Below are 15,126 nucleotides of genomic sequence, written 5' to 3'. Positions count from 1 at the left end.
GCGATTTCAAGTTGAACATGGACCAAAAAAAACCTGGTTTTCAATAAAACCTCTACAACCCCAAAGCTTAGGAGAATAAGGTATTGCAGTTTATACTTCTTTTTACAAAAATTGAAAATAAGAAGTTAAATCCAAAAACTTTCGTTTTCTACTATATTCTAACTTTTGGCACTAACATGATTACAGTTGTATTTAAGTGGTACCCAACTGGTTTTGGTTGGGCATGTTGCTGGTTTTGTTGTTGAACAAGTAAGGTCCTGATACCATGCAAAAGGTCCAGAGGGCCACTGGAGAGCGGTTCACTAACCAAAATATGCAGTGGTCGCAGTAGTTTGAAGTTGAACAGCTAGCAAATGAGACATTTTTACCAAATTGCCCATTGACTGTGTGAATGTGATATGTGGTAGTAGTACCACTCAATCCAACGTGTAACTTTGGAAGGTCTAGCCCATCTGGCCATGTAATATTGGAATTGATAAGAGCGCCTTCAACTCTGCCAAAATCCCAAAGACCAAAGTAGATATTTTTGTCCCTTATTTCGGCTGCTACTTTTTCTGGGCACATGCATCTTTGCCCAGCAGCCGACACCCAACCTTACCAATCACGCGACAATACCACCAAGGCAGCCACCAGGTTTCAGCCGTTGGATTTCTGTTCCATGGCCGTTGGTTATCGACACGTGTTGAAAAAATCCCTCAGGCTTCGGTCATCAACAACACGAACCATATTCAACCCGACATGAAACGAGACGTCGTGCTCAGATCCCCGGGGACCATCAGTTGAACCCCACCCCACCCCCCCCCCAATTCCCAAATGCACGATGAATCGTAAAAGATTCTAAATTAAAATATCTAGCTTATCCTCTTTCATTTTCAGATAAAAATATGCTCGCTGTTATCCCCATAATACCCCCCCCCTCTCATATATAATTACACAAAATATTAAAAATTCCAACAATTATATTACCAAAAAAGAAAAGAACCCGGGTGGAAATTTCGGGGCTTTCCCGCCAACCCTATATAAACCCAGCCCACAGGATTGACGAGTCCGACACTATTCAACAGAATCAACAATTTCTCAACCTGGGAGGCCAAGACCAACCTATTCATCGCCGGTACGTAAAGTAAAGTACCTATTTTTCATTCTTTAATTCCTTCTGTACGTTTTAGAGAGCAACGACATCGTATTGATACGGACAATGAGAGGATGAATCAAAAGGTTTCTTTGGAATTTCATTTCATATTTTCTTTCTTTGATATAAATAATAATATTAATGAATAATGATTAACAATAATAATCTTCCCTTCACTTGCTTTTATCTGTGCGTAATTATGGTTGGTCGGCCCGTAAACGCTGCCTTGTCGCCTAATCATCAGTTTATGAATGGAAAAATAATAATATATAATTAATGGACAGGTGGAATCTGTATCCCCGTTGTTTTTGTTTCTATTTGTTTGGTCTTTTCTTCAATCATTTCTCTAAAGAAGCTTTTCGTTGATTTTTCATCTTCATTATTCACCCTTATATTTCCCTATATGAGCAAGATTCAACTTTTAACATGAGTGCTTGCATTCAGGTTCCAATACAGCTCCGACCCATTCCAACTTCTTCTCCTTTTTGGGTCCGTTTTATCAAAAAAAATTTCATCTAATTTTTCCTTTGATCATCTGTAAAACATCATGTTTTCTTTCCAACTCCAATTTTTAGGAATTGGTGTTTAATTTTTCTTTTCTTTTCTTGCGGTTCTCAGGTTGTGTATTTGAGGAAGGCTGAAGAAAATGGAGAGCGGTTTGGAGCCCCAGAGACCCACCAACGAAAATACTCAGAAGGAAGACCATTCTCTCATGGACCTGGGCTCTGGGAATTTCGGGTATTCCTTTGTTTCCATTTTTTTCCTTTTTCGCTTTTTCTTTTTGGAAAAATCTCTGCTTTGAAGTTTGAACTAGAGGGGTTCATTTTCTTTTTCTTTTTCTTTTCATTTTGGACAAGATTTTGTTTTTGGTGCTAAACTTTTGTGTCTTATTTGTCGTAAAAATATTGAAGGTGCTCACATTACAGAAGGAGGTGCAAAATTAGAGCACCTTGTTGCGATGAAATATTTGATTGCAGGCATTGCCATAACGAGTCAAAGGTTGGTTCTTGCCGTTAAAAATCATCTTTTTAAGTTACCTATTTTATTTAGATATTTTGTGTTAATACATCATGAAAATTTGGTAATTACTTGTACAAAGCAAGTATGCAGATAGGTGGACTAATATGGATGAAATTTTGAAACAGAATTCAATGGAAGTTAAACCTTGTGATCGCCATGACATTCCTCGCCATGATTTGAAAAGGGTTTGTTGACTTTTAATCTCTATCACTGCTTTTCGGAGTTGCCGTAATTTAGGTACCAGTCTATAATGTGGCTCGTAATTTGTTGTTCATATCTGTAATGTCCTTTTTCTTATTTTTCCTCTGGTGTCGGTGAGATATTTTTGGACTCCGAAAAAGGAAATAATATGCATATATTCGCCCGGGGGGGGGGGGGGGGGGGGGAACTCTTTTTTATTTTTATTTTTTAAAATATATATATATATATATATATATATATTTCCTGGTATTTTCTTTTGTGTATAAATGTATATATATTCATGATCTTTTGGAGTTTCTTTTTCATTCACGGGCCGGGAGTCATATTACTTTATGCTTACTTTAGCCAGCTATCGAAATGATGTATGGGTATCTGATGTGTAGAAAAAGTTAATGGTACCATGAAAAGATGGTGACTTTGTGGATAAGGTTCACAATCTATCTATTATATCTTTATGGACTATTTGCGCATATAACTTTAGCCTCAATTCTGCTTTTCAAAATTTTATGTTATATTTTGAATGATTGAATTACAACTTGGAAAGAAAGAAAATAAGGAAAAAAAGAAAAAAACTAATACAGTTTTATTTTCTGTTGTTAATCTTTATTTCAGGTCATATGCTCCTTGTGTCAAACAGAACAAGATGTTGGTTTGCTTTCTTTGAAAAACCTAATTTATGATATGATAGTTGTTAGTATTACCATTGGTAAAGGAATTAGTTGAAATAATGAGTTTTGAACTTTTGTTTGTAGGTTCAACAACATTGCATCCAATGTGGGGTTTGCATGGGTAATTACTTTTGCTCAAAATGCAAATTCTTTGATGATGATGTAAGCTTCTTAGTTTGTAATTCTCATGAAACTTCTAGCCCCTCTTCAAGTCCTTTCATCATCACCTAATCGGAACAAAATATTTTGTTTTGCTAGGTCTCAAAAAATCAATTCCATTGTGATGAATGTGGTATCTGCAGGTTAAAACTCTTTTCACAAATCTTGTTTGTTCTCATTGATCATCTTATTTCTACTCGGTCTCCTAACCGCTAATTAACGGCTTGAAATGCACTTGTAACTGCAGAGTAGGAGGTGAAGAGAATTTCTTCCACTGTAATAAATGTGGTGAGACTACATGCTCTCTTCAAACTCTTCGTTGCAAAGTGCTTTCAATCATGCCATTAGATACTTATATTTGGAAACTCTTCATCTTTTTAGGATGTTGTTATTCAACATTGTTGAAGGATTCACACATTTGCGTGGAAAAAGCAATGCATCACAATTGCCCCGTCTGCTTTGAGGTAAATTTTGAAGAATGCAACGGATAAGTAGAAACATGAAAGGTTTTGCTTGATAGTGCACTGATTTGTGGAATTCCTGCAGTTTCTTTTTGATACGATGAAGGGAATTACTGTCTTTCCCTGTGGACACACTATACATTTGGAATGTGTGAAAGAGATGGAGCGGCATTTCCAGTATATCTCTACAGAAAAATGAAGGCATTCTTTCTTTCTTATAGATGTTATTATGGGATAAGAAAATTTCATATTGTGTAAATACTACAGGTATTCGTGCCCTGTCTGTTCAAAATCATACTGTGACATGTCACGCGTGTGGGAAAAACTTGATCAGGAGGTATTATCTGTTCACTTTTTACATTGAAAAAGAATTGCCCTGTGGTGGTACTGGTTATTTCATTTTCTTATACCATTATACATCTGACATTAATAGAGAACTAACTAATTTGTTTCAAAAACAACTTTAGGTTGCTTCAATTCCCATGCCTGAAATATATAGAAACAAGATGGTAAGTGAAACTCATGATCAATGTTTACAACTCTTTAAATTCCGATGATTCGTTTTGCAATTATTCGTACTTAACTGTTTACAATTTTTAGGTGTGGATCCTCTGCAATGACTGTGGGGAGACATCAGAGGTCAATTTCCACATTGTAGCGCACAAATGCCTAAAATGCAAATCCTACAACACAAGGCAGACACAAGGAGGGCCTTCCTCATGCTCGTCGCGGATTGCAGAGATGGTGAGATGATCGACTTGGTTAAATTTTCGTATTTCTACCTTAAGCTCTGTATGACCTTTGCTTCCGACAGAGGAGGGTAAAATTAGGAGTTCTTCGCCATTCTTTTCCAGTTATTACACTGTTACTTCAGTTGTTGTCGAAATAGTTTGTTTATTAGCCATTTTACTTCTGATTAGGGGACCCAGAAAATCACATTCTGTGATATTGTAACCTGTTGTACTATGTTTTGTTAGTCAACCATGTTTCTTTTTTAACCAAGTAATCTTGCTGAGCATGTAAAACTAAAACCCGAATCAGGGTTGGTACTGAAAACATCATCCAGTGAAGAGCAATCATAAAATTTAACCAACAGTAATAGCAAATGTTTAGCCATAACTATTACGATAAACAAGTTCATACATATTTTACTTGTGGAAATTCTACAACATATTAATGAAAAGAAGGAGAAAATTTGGTGTGAGCACGTTGTACTAATTACGCAAGTTCCCTTGGGGAGACCGTGGACCATGAAGGTGGATTTCTCTTTGATTGAGAGGCTGCAAAGGTCTTGCATTCATCTCTGCAAACTGCGTTTAAATTCAAAAATAGTTGGAGCTAAATGATATTATGTTTTTGTATATAAGGTTGGTAAAGGTTCTAAAGAAAAATAATCTGATAGTTTAATGACTGGGTTAGGAACTTACGTCATGAACGGCTATTCTAAGCAGATTCACTTGTTCTTTTGAGACGGTATCAATCTGCGTTCACTTTCAAGGTTAGCTATAAAAATAACATATTTGGGCTAATTAAAATAAGAAAACTATACCGTTTGTGGAAATTGTTAGAGCTGATGAACAAAAAATTTCACCTTTCTATTTATGGTCCAAATAACTCCTTCAGTACAAGGAGGGACTGTTAGTGACCCAATGTATCTGTAAAACTTCAAGCCGCGCAATTTAAACTCTCTTGGATTGATTTTCATTTTAAAGTCTCTCGGATCCATCACTCCCCTGTGAATCTCTTCCGTCGTATCAGTTATAAAGTTTATATCTTCAGTTAACTGAAAAGTCAAGCCAATACTATATCAGTTAAAAAGAAAACAAATAATTTTATTTTATTTTTTCTATAAATTTCTAAATGGAACAAATAGAGGTTTAAAGAGGTAACCTTGGAAAGAAAATGATTGGGGCGGCCGATTTTGTAGAGGACAGCAACTACAGCTATACTATGTTTGGCGTTCACATCTTGGCTTTCATGAAGCATGTGAAGCTCCAAGTCAAACCTAGTACATACAAGCAGAAACGGTTGATAATTGATAGACGACAGGAAGAAGACACAAAGGGAGAGTCAGAGAGAGACACACTTCTTGCCCTTGATGGAATGCTCGGAGGGTGAGTGCCAATGGCATTGCCTAAGCAAGTAATCCGTGCCGTTAATCTGAATTGATCCAGCATCATCGAGCCATTGGATCTGCACCATCAAATACAAAGACGTAAAGAAATAGATTGATTCTTGAATGCTCCACCAATTTTTCTATAAGGAAAAAAAAAAAAAAAAAAATGGACAGAAGGAAAAATGAGAAATGGAAAAATCACAGTAGTCTGTAAAAGGATTGTGTATGTCCAAGTTAATTGGAGATTGTTTTTAGGTCATGCAAAATTTAGCACATGGCTTAGCAAAAAAGTTAAACCAAGCTGGAAAAAAAAAGTTCATTTTCCTGACCGCTATATCGTGACCTCTATTCTTGATGGTTGCATTAGAAGGTCTGTAATTGGTCTTTATGTCTCCCAGCTTGGGAATTACTTTAACCCTCTTATTCCATAAATCTATTGGAGATTGCAGCTTTCCATGCTTACAAGCTGCCCATTCTTTCTTCAGCTCTCCCCAATGCTCTGGTCCTCTCTCACTCTCTTTCAGATAATCAAACTCTCTCTCATCCTCTGCACCAAATATCCAAACAATCATCATCACAGTAACTATATATATAATTGTACTTGGTACTTGTATAAATATTATATATATGTGTATATAAAACTAGGCATTAATTACCAACTTCTTGAGGTGTAACAGGTGATTGATGCAAGAACAAGAAAAGGAATATTAGAAACCAAGAACTGAAGATTGGCTTGCTTTGATTCTTCATCACTATTCACCGCAGCTATCTAAAGCTCAGAAGAACACAAAGAAAAAGCCAATTATTAATGTAAAAAGGAAACTACGATTGAGTGCTTTGTTGTTGGAGGTTGGAGATAGCTTAATGGCTCTATATAAAGGCTAGGCTAATATATTACTAGTCGTACGTTATGTCAAATTCAAAAATGTGTTTTAAAAAAAAAAGAAAAAAGAAAAAAATTCAACTCCATTAAATGACGCCGTATTGAAAATCAACGGCGGCTGCAACCCGTTAAATAAACTAAAATAGAAATTAAATTAATTTCATATTTGGATCTTCACCATGAATCATGATCATCAATGTTGTGTCGTTTGGACAATTGATCAAAACTTCTTTCCAGGCTGTGCCGTGTTTATAGAAATACTAATGTACCTTTCCTAGTGTTATTGATAAGTCTATTAGATTGGTCTATTTTTATTAGCAAGGGAGCTCATTCATCGGGTTTTGACTTTTCTTTTTTTTGTTTTTGGTGGTTGTTTTGACCTTTTTTTTTTTTTTTTTGTTTGTTGGTTACTTCGATGGATAGAATTTTTATATATTCAATTTCATAAGAGAACTTAGTACGTTTTCGGTGCCAACTTCCTCCGTACGATCACTAATAATTGGAAAATTACGAGAAAAGAGGGGGGGGGGGGAAGTCACAATAATTCAGTTTGCTGTCGTACGTGTTGCTTAAATTAGTTGACTTTCAATATTTAATTTATTAAGTGCCAACAGCAGGAGAAATTATTCAGTACGGATATAATTCCAACGGCTATGGGATAGCAACTTGTTATTGCACGGTTGACGGGAAAGATTAAGGATTACAAATTACATTAGATACAAAATATTTAACCAGTTGAATTTAAAATTAATCCAATCTTAACCACTCTTCAGACTTTGATTTCTTCAGCTTTTTCTTTTGTATGGTCCACATTAACTAATCTATTTGTATTTTAAATCTATTTTCAAAATCAAGTTTCAAGTAACTTATTTAAATTGTATAAATTTTATATTGCCTTAGCTCAATGATAAATCTATTAAAGATACATTTTCAAACGTACATTATGTATCAAAAAATAAATTTTCTGTAAATTATATTATTATATATATTTTAAATAATTTACCGATCATAAAAGTTTTATGCTACATTCTAATCGAATCTTTATGATAAAAATAGCTCTTGACCTGCCTTCTTTATTTCAAAAAATATATATGTTTTCAATTATTTATAAAATCAAGGACTGTTTAATTTGTATAAGGAATTATATAATAATATGACTAATAAATTAAATATTTAAATTTTATAAAAAAATTTGTGGTACAATATTGAACTGTTCAAAAATCTAAAGAAAAATTTATCGTTCAATTATAGCTTAAAATAAATCGAAGACTAAAGAAAGAAAGAGGTAGTGAAATCAATCAAGGTTACTTCTCAAATTTGTTATTCTCTCCACGCCTTAACTTATCTTCTACGTGTGTCCTACATGTATCTAGTTTCAAGTTCCATTTTTAATTTATTTGTGTCTATTTTGTAAGGTCAATTTGCATTTTAAAATAATTATTTTGAATGTTAATTAATTTTATTATTTGTCATATGTTTTTATATATATTATATAGAATTTTATTATTTGTCTTATGTTTTTATATATATATATATATATATATTATATACACATTTATAATATCGGGATTACTTACAAATACAATGTATATATATACACTAATGAAAATCTCACTTAATTGATCATATTACAATAAGTTTGCTAGCTTCCCTGAAAATCTTGGAAAAGATATAGATTGCCATCGATATCAGAACTATGGAGACGATGGCTCAATTATATATAGTTGAAATAAATAATTAAAATGTGACAAGCAAAATGACGTTGTACTTATGCATGATTGAATTTCAATGATAATTAACGGAGGACATTTTCTCAAAAAAGTCAAACAGCAGGATGTGTCAATTTTTTAAGGTCCCAAAAAAAACAAAAAATGTATATAATATTGTAATCAATTAGGGAGAAGATATACATATAATTGTGATCATATTCAACAATACATAAATATAATTGAGAGAAAATAGCCCACAACTGCGAACTAAACCTCTTGTAATAAATTCAATGACTCTTTTTCGGGCCAGTTCAACTACTTGGTACCTAAGGCAAGAATTGAGAAGGCCCTACATAATTTTTGTTTTAAAAAAAAAAATTTTAATATTCAATTTATATATTGTATTTTTTTCTATTTCTTTTTACATGAAAAATTACTAGTTAAGATTTTAGAAAACTATTTTTAGTTTGAAAGAAAGAATTCTGCTTATCACATGTAGAAAAAACAAATAAATGTAGGAGTGCCAGTTACCCAAAAAAAAAAAAAAAAAACCTAGTGTAAAAGTGAGTAATGTATATTCAATTTAATTAACTTGGTTATTTACCAAAAGAAAAATTAATTATTGATTGGAAATATCTATGAATATAAATGGTTGATTGATTCTAACATGGAAGTTTAGAAAAACTAATAAATCTCTATAAAAAGTTTATGTTTCCAAAAAGACAAAAAAAAAATAAATAAATAAATTGCTATATTTCATAAAATAAAAAAGAAATTAAAGAAAAATGTATATATAATATTGAGAACCTTTTTTGTATTGTGGGGGCGTAAGAAATTGTCTTACTCACCTCACCCTTAAGTCGGCACTTCTCTATTTTTTTGGGTCAAACAATGACTTTATTTGTTCATCTGAATTGCAATAATTTGGCAACCAAGCTGGTGGGTTTAGATTTGAAGAATTTTCAACATATAGTTAGGTTAATTATTATAGCAACCAACTAGGACCTGCGAACTGAACTATACCTCTATATTTTATTGATGGGAAACTGAATGCATGTCAAGACGATGACACGCTTACATTACCGGCTTGTCGATCGTGTTAACTAGCTTCTGCAGCATTAGCCTGCTCGCCAACTCCCACCACCGAAGCAATAAATCAACAAAATATTGGTTTTCTCAAATATTTAAATTGTTCGACGTATATTTATATGTACTTATATATATGAGAATAATTTAAAGTTCTTCAAGGAGATCTTTTCAATCTCTGCGTATTCCCTTTGCAAAGAGAGTCTGGTTAACTTCTTTAAACCTGAAAAATTATTAAAGAATTCAAGTTGTATAAGTATGTAACATTTTAAGTTCTGCATTTTGTTGACAGCTTCACCTATAAACAATAGTACTACTGCAAATGTTAATGCAGTTTTTTAATCTTAATGTTCTCCATTAATTACGTTCAATTATATATTACAATAATCCTTTGCTATACATAACTTTTGCAATGATAAGATTGATAGTTCATTGCCATTATTTCTTCTTAATACAAGTAATTCCAGAATTTCCGTTTTTACATTTGTCCAAATTTCCAAAATATATAAATTAGCAGGTCTTTATGCAGAGCAGAATATATAATCATTTTTTATGATATAAAATCTCGAAATCAACATCTAAACAAATTGTGAACTTCCATGATTAATCAAGAAGGTGCATATGTGCAAGCACCAAAATTATGAGTCCGAAGTTCTTGGAAGTGAGATTAATTAAAACTATATAAATGTTGATTAATTAATATCTAGTTGCTTATCATGAAGAGAAAGAGCTTTGTTCCTTTTTTTAACTTATGTCTTTAATGAAATTTAAATAATCTTTCTTTTTTAAGTAAGTTGTTCAGATGTATTTTTTGGGTTTTATTTTTTTATTTTTTTAATAAATTTTTTGTTTATTTTTATCATAAAGATTATTTTCAGACCATTTTTTCTTAATGAAATAAGAAAAAATTCCGACTTCTATCTTAATACTAAAATATCTGAGCGCCTTTTATGAATTTCTCTCAAAAATACCCTTCTACATATCACTTTAATTTACAAATTGAATCAGCAACTTCCAATGAACAAGTCATCATCTCCTCAGTTCTTTTCCAAATTTTCGACCATAAAGATCAATAAAAGAGTACCAAGCAAATTTGCAGACCCAATCATAAAAAAGAAAAAATTGCTGAACCCTAATAAAAGATAGCAAGTGATATTAATGGGAAGTTGGATTGGGTTACAAAATCAGGAATGCAATTCAATCTTTAAAAATTTGCAGCGTGAGAACTCGAAATGTTGTCGGTGGTAAAGATTGAAAGAGAGAGGAAAGAATTAAGGAGAGTTGAAACTTCAACCGAGAAGAGAGGGAGGAGAACAGTTCAGGCTGAAATTAAAAATAAAAAAATATTGGACACGTAAACAAATTCATGTACCTCCAGACTAAATTTTAAAGGGCTTTTAGGTAATTACGAAATATAAGAACTATTCTTCCATTTTTTAGATCTACATCTCATGCATTATGTTCATATATTAAAAATAAAAAATAAAAAAAATTAAGAATAATTATAAGGTCTATTTAATTTTAAAGTGCACTTAACTTTTTTAGATTTCAGATCCCCAAAAAAAAAAAAAAATATATTTGTGAAAACTTTTTAGTTTGCTATGATGGTAATTCTATCAATCATTGGCTCCCAAGCGGAGATATATATGATGCTTATTGAAAAAAATATATATATTTTTCTTTCCAGAGATTGTTTTCACATGCTAAAAAAACGAAAGACTATAATTACATCATGTAATAATAATAATAAAAAGATCATATTTGAGTATAATCTTTCAAGAACCTTTGTTTTGATGGATGATATAATCTTTGAGGATTATATGAAGTTGGAAATTTATATATATATATATATATAAATAGTTTTTATTGGAAATGAATACACGAATTAATTAATGCTACGTAGCTGAATAGAATAGCTAGCCACGTGTGGGGTGTACATATACAGGTGTGCTAAACTCTAGGATCCACTTGCTTTGATTGACATGTTGATCTTCTCCACTAATGACAAAATTAATCCCCTATTAGCAATTGAAAAGAAAATCCATGAAAGCAACCAACCATTCAGACGAATAATACAAAATTTTTTTGTCGATACTATTAATTCATTAATTATATAATTAACTAATTAATCTTCTGGGCTTGGATCGTAGAATTGGATCTGACGACTATTGAGTGGTTGCACTGGCCTTGCATTCTCCTCCGCGTACTGCCACAGGATTCGATAATATAATAATTATTATATGATCACCCGATGGAAGATTATATTTACTACTAATTTAAAATTAAAATTAATTCAAAGAGTTGGTAACATTAGCTGTGACTTACATCGTGCACAACATCTCGTACTAGTTTAACTTGTTCCCTTGAGACAGTGCTTAACTGATCATATACATAGGCAAAGTTCAAACTTAATTAGGTGAATAATTTATCAAAATAAATATGTATTGGGGTAATGAATTACCTTTTTATTGAGGGTCCAGATAACGCCTTCAGAGCATGGAGGAACAGTAAGTGAGCCCATATATCTATAATACTTCTTCCCAAGCAATTTGATATCTTCAGGATGCATCATCCCCATTTTATTCTCTCTCTTTTGATCCCTCATGGGACTTAAATGACCCATCAACTGCATAATTAAACCAATATATCATCCATCTTTAATTAATTAATTAATTAGTTAACTTTGATAGTTAATTTTAATTTAATTATTAATTACCTTGGAGAGGAAAGCATCGGGGGGACCAATTTTATAGAGGAGACCGACCACAGCAATACCACCGTCTGAGCTCTCATGAACCATATGCAACTCCATATCATATCTATTATTTTTAAAAGGAATATACTTTAGATGAAAGTTGTTAATTAATTGGACCCTTTTTTTTTTTTTGTTTATTATATATCCTAATTGAAAAATACAATTTAATTCTCGAGCTTTATTGTATAACGTGGAAAACAAAGAGATAGAGAAAGAAAAAAAAAACCTTCTGCCATTGATGGTGTGCTCGGAAGGTGAGTGCCAGTGACATTGTTGGAGGAAATACTCAGAGCCATTAATCTGGATTGATCCCGCTTTACCCATATCCCATTGAAGCTGCACCATAAATTTTACAATATTGATATTATTTATTTCTTCAATAATGGAAATACTAAATATATATGTGTGTGTATATATATATATATATTTTTTTTTTTTTGGAAGAAAAGGAATTTTTTTCGAATAAAAAAAAAAGCACAAATCATATATATATATATATATATATATAGAAAAATGGACAAGGCTGAAAGATAACCGACTTTAATGCGTGGGATCGATACCATCTGTTTTACCTAAACAAATTACCTAAGCTAATTTAACATTGGATTTGGTGAACCGTTTTTCTAAAAATAAATAAGTAAAATTAAATCACTAAGCAGAATCATGCCCAAAAAGTTGAAATATGTTAATTTCCGGTGGTGGAGAAGACTATAAAAGTTGAAGCACCACAAAACTTTCAGATTGCTGTTGCCAAGCTTTTACGCATTATGTCAACTCAACCATCTCCACACGCATATGTATGAACATGATTAAATTCTGTCATTAATTAGCCCATCTTTCTTTCTACCAATTAGCTAGACAAAAGAGTTCTCTTGAATTGCAAACTAATATTATATATAAAGAGAACCAACTCGCAGATCGTTAGCAGTTAATGCAATACATATGAAATCCATCTGTAGAAATAATCAATCAAAAAGAAGCGAAAGCTAATATACAGTGATTAATTAGCGAGGTCTTTTAACATACCGAAATATCATGACCTCTGTTCTTGACGGTGGCATTACTAGGTTTATAGTTCCTCTTGAGAACACCCAATTTGGGTATTATTCTCACTCTTTGATTTGATAGATCTATTGGTGACTGCATTCCTCCATTCTTACACGCTTCCCATTCTTTCTTCAGCTCTCCCCACTTTCCCGGACCCTTTCCGCTCCCATTTTTATAATCAAACTCACTCTCGTCCTCTGCAAACATATTATGAATTCAAGGGATATAATTGTTAGAGAAAAAGTATAAAAGAAATGATAAGCTACCTGCCATCAGTTTAGGAGAAGTGTTATTTCAACCATATTAACTGAGTTCAAAGGATTAATATATAAAAATCACAAATTACATATATATATTAGCACTCTGCAGCATTACGTACCAACTTCTTGAGCTCTGATTGATATTAGATGCGCGAACAGAATTAGAAAGAGTAGAAGACAGGAAATGGTTATGGAGATGGTGGGTTTGCTTTTGTATTCCATGCTTCACAGCCAAAGATTTGAAGCTGTTCGAATATGTGGCAGGTGAAGAAAGAAAAACAAATAGTTTCTTAGAGAGATTATATGACAGAGCACGGAGTGATGATTGAGTATATATATAAACACTGGTATGATGAGGGTAGGACAGCTAAAAGCTTATGGCATCTTTAATTTAGAGAAGTTGATGAAGATTCCTGCAAGTTTCTTGGAAACTAATAAATCAAATTACTATTTTTGTGGTGTGAACTTGAGGCAGGAAAATAAAGAAAGGTCAAAAGTTATAAACTGTACGTCAAAATCTTATTTTTCATATTTTATTGCCGAAAACAAAGAAAAACAGAGTAAAAATGTTCAACATCACTTGGGTCTTGTACCGATCACACGGACATCTATTAAAAAACAAAATAATAATTGGCTTTGTTTCCAATTAGGTTTACAACAAATTTGATGGTGATAAATTTTACCACTTGTTCATTGATTTTTATTGATTTGTCATATTATAGGGAGTATCTTCTTATTCTAAGTTCAAAGTAAATGAAATAAGAAATGGCCTAGCTAATTTTTTCTTATTATTTATGTTGGCGGCTTGTAGAAGGTGACTGAATATTGAACATAAATAACAAGACGAACATATAGAGTACTTATATATATGGAAATTTTATCATCAAATATTCTGATAAAATTTAGTATAGCACTAACATTTTAAAATAAGTTATTAGAAAAAATTTATCTTGCAATATATTATAAAATATTAATATCTGTGTTAGAAAAAAATATAAATAAAATAAAATTTTATTTTTTATAAGTTTAAATTTTTAGGATAATGATAATTCAATGTACCAAATTTTATTAAAATATCCTGGTAATAGCCAAATTATATATACATATATATATATATATATATATATATATATATATATAGATACAAGCCATTCATGCCGTGGCATGATAAGAGCAGGTAAGGGGCAAGAAATGGCTCTGTTGCATTGCTACTTATAAATATCATTCTATTTGTCTCTACATAGCTTATCAATTTTGACTTTGATCCTCATTTGATAAAGTAAATGATGATGCACACCCCACAATTTTATTTTGCAAATTAAGAAGAAATTTGGTTTACCAAATATTGGTTCCGTTTGAACACGTGAAGCTCAATTGACAAGAATTTTGACTATCATTTTTAACCAAAATTGAAACGTTGCGCAGACATAATTTATCATAAATTCCAGTGGTCAATTCTTTGAACATATATATCTTTTCCAAATATGTGAATCAGACATTTAAACAATGTAATCTCAGCCTTAAACTTACCAAAAATGAATTAAACGACGTATATTAGAATCGTTGTACAGCTATAAGTTTGTTGAGCAAGAGCTTGTACTATTGTGAAACAGACTCGGCAGCCTTAAC

The 15,126-nt window shown here is 32.0% G+C and overlaps 3 protein-coding genes across 10 annotated transcripts; 1 reads left to right on the top strand and 2 right to left on the bottom strand.

Moving 5' to 3' along the window:
- Positions 1 to 961: 961 nt before the first annotated feature.
- LOC107431972 (E3 ubiquitin-protein ligase RZFP34) lies at positions 962 to 4,647 on the top strand. Of its 8 annotated transcripts, none has more exons than XM_025066889.3 (13): positions 962 to 1,114; positions 1,751 to 1,870; positions 2,044 to 2,131; positions 2,278 to 2,337; positions 2,966 to 2,998; positions 3,106 to 3,183; positions 3,280 to 3,323; positions 3,428 to 3,468; positions 3,562 to 3,644; positions 3,727 to 3,818; positions 3,909 to 3,978; positions 4,109 to 4,150; positions 4,242 to 4,647. In XM_025066889.3, the coding sequence occupies exons 2-13, from the start codon at positions 1,779 to 1,781 to the stop codon at positions 4,392 to 4,394; spliced, it is 876 nt and encodes a 291-aa protein (XP_024922657.1). In that variant the 5' UTR covers positions 962 to 1,114; positions 1,751 to 1,778; the 3' UTR covers positions 4,395 to 4,647. The 8 variants fall into 8 exon arrangements, with proteins under 8 accessions (XP_024922657.1, XP_024922658.1, XP_048321966.1 ...); XM_025066890.3 differs by having other exon boundaries at positions 1,081 to 1,218; XM_048466009.2 differs by lacking the exon at positions 962 to 1,114 and adding an exon at positions 1,278 to 1,416.
- Positions 4,648 to 4,702: 55 nt separating this feature from the next.
- On the bottom strand, positions 4,703 to 6,594 carry LOC107431973 (alpha carbonic anhydrase 7). The gene is made up of 7 exons (XM_016043030.4): positions 6,414 to 6,594; positions 6,087 to 6,304; positions 5,728 to 5,834; positions 5,532 to 5,646; positions 5,233 to 5,424; positions 5,069 to 5,122; positions 4,703 to 4,951 (listed from the first exon to the last, which is right to left on the bottom strand). Exons 1-7 carry the CDS (start codon positions 6,505 to 6,507, stop codon positions 4,856 to 4,858), a joined length of 876 nt encoding a protein of 291 aa, XP_015898516.2. The 5' UTR covers positions 6,508 to 6,594; the 3' UTR covers positions 4,703 to 4,855.
- A 4,713-nt stretch (positions 6,595 to 11,307) lies between these two features.
- LOC107431924 (alpha carbonic anhydrase 7) lies at positions 11,308 to 14,219 on the bottom strand. The gene is made up of 7 exons (XM_016042956.4): positions 13,617 to 14,219; positions 13,217 to 13,434; positions 12,417 to 12,526; positions 12,152 to 12,254; positions 11,897 to 12,061; positions 11,761 to 11,814; positions 11,308 to 11,641 (listed from the first exon to the last, which is right to left on the bottom strand). Exons 1-7 carry the CDS (start codon positions 13,717 to 13,719, stop codon positions 11,561 to 11,563), a joined length of 834 nt encoding a protein of 277 aa, XP_015898442.1. The 5' UTR covers positions 13,720 to 14,219; the 3' UTR covers positions 11,308 to 11,560.
- Between the last annotated feature and the right edge of the window lie 907 nt (positions 14,220 to 15,126).

This window comes from Ziziphus jujuba, chromosome 11 (assembly GCF_031755915.1).
Source record: "Ziziphus jujuba cultivar Dongzao chromosome 11, ASM3175591v1".
Lineage (NCBI taxonomy): Eukaryota > Viridiplantae > Streptophyta > Magnoliopsida > Rosales > Rhamnaceae > Ziziphus > Ziziphus jujuba.
This window is presented reverse-complemented; position numbering and strand designations above follow the sequence as displayed.

What these genes read in the sequence shown, in the direction of transcription:
- LOC107431924 (XM_016042956.4), bottom strand. Translation starts at nt 13,719, where the DNA reads ATGGAATACAAAAGCAAACCCACCATCTCCATAACCATTTCCTGTCTT. An exon ending in CCGATGCTTTCCTCTCCAAG is followed by an intron (nt 12,062 to 12,151) that starts GTAATTAATAAT and finishes TTAATTATGCAG; the next exon opens with TTGATGGGTCATTTAAGTCC. An exon ending in TCTGGACCCTCAATAAAAAG is followed by an intron (nt 11,815 to 11,896) that starts GTAATTCATTAC and finishes GTATATGATCAG; the next exon opens with TTAAGCACTGTCTCAAGGGA.
- LOC107431972 (XM_025066889.3), top strand. Translation starts at nt 1,779, where the DNA reads ATGGAGAGCGGTTTGGAGCCCCAGAGACCCACCAACGAAAATACTCAG. An exon ending in ATTGCCATAACGAGTCAAAG is followed by an intron (nt 2,132 to 2,277) that starts GTTGGTTCTTGC and finishes ATTTTGAAACAG; the next exon opens with AATTCAATGGAAGTTAAACC. An exon ending in TGTGTCAAACAGAACAAGAT is followed by an intron (nt 2,999 to 3,105) that starts GTTGGTTTGCTT and finishes TTTTGTTTGTAG; the next exon opens with GTTCAACAACATTGCATCCA.
- LOC107431973 (XM_016043030.4), bottom strand. Translation starts at nt 6,507, where the DNA reads ATGAAGAATCAAAGCAAGCCAATCTTCAGTTCTTGGTTTCTAATATTC. An exon ending in ATAGAGGTCACGATATAGCG is followed by an intron (nt 5,835 to 6,086) that starts GTCAGGAAAATG and finishes TTGATGGTGCAG; the next exon opens with ATCCAATGGCTCGATGATGC. An exon ending in TTTGGACCATAAATAGAAAG is followed by an intron (nt 5,123 to 5,232) that starts GTGAAATTTTTT and finishes AAGTGAACGCAG; the next exon opens with ATTGATACCGTCTCAAAAGA.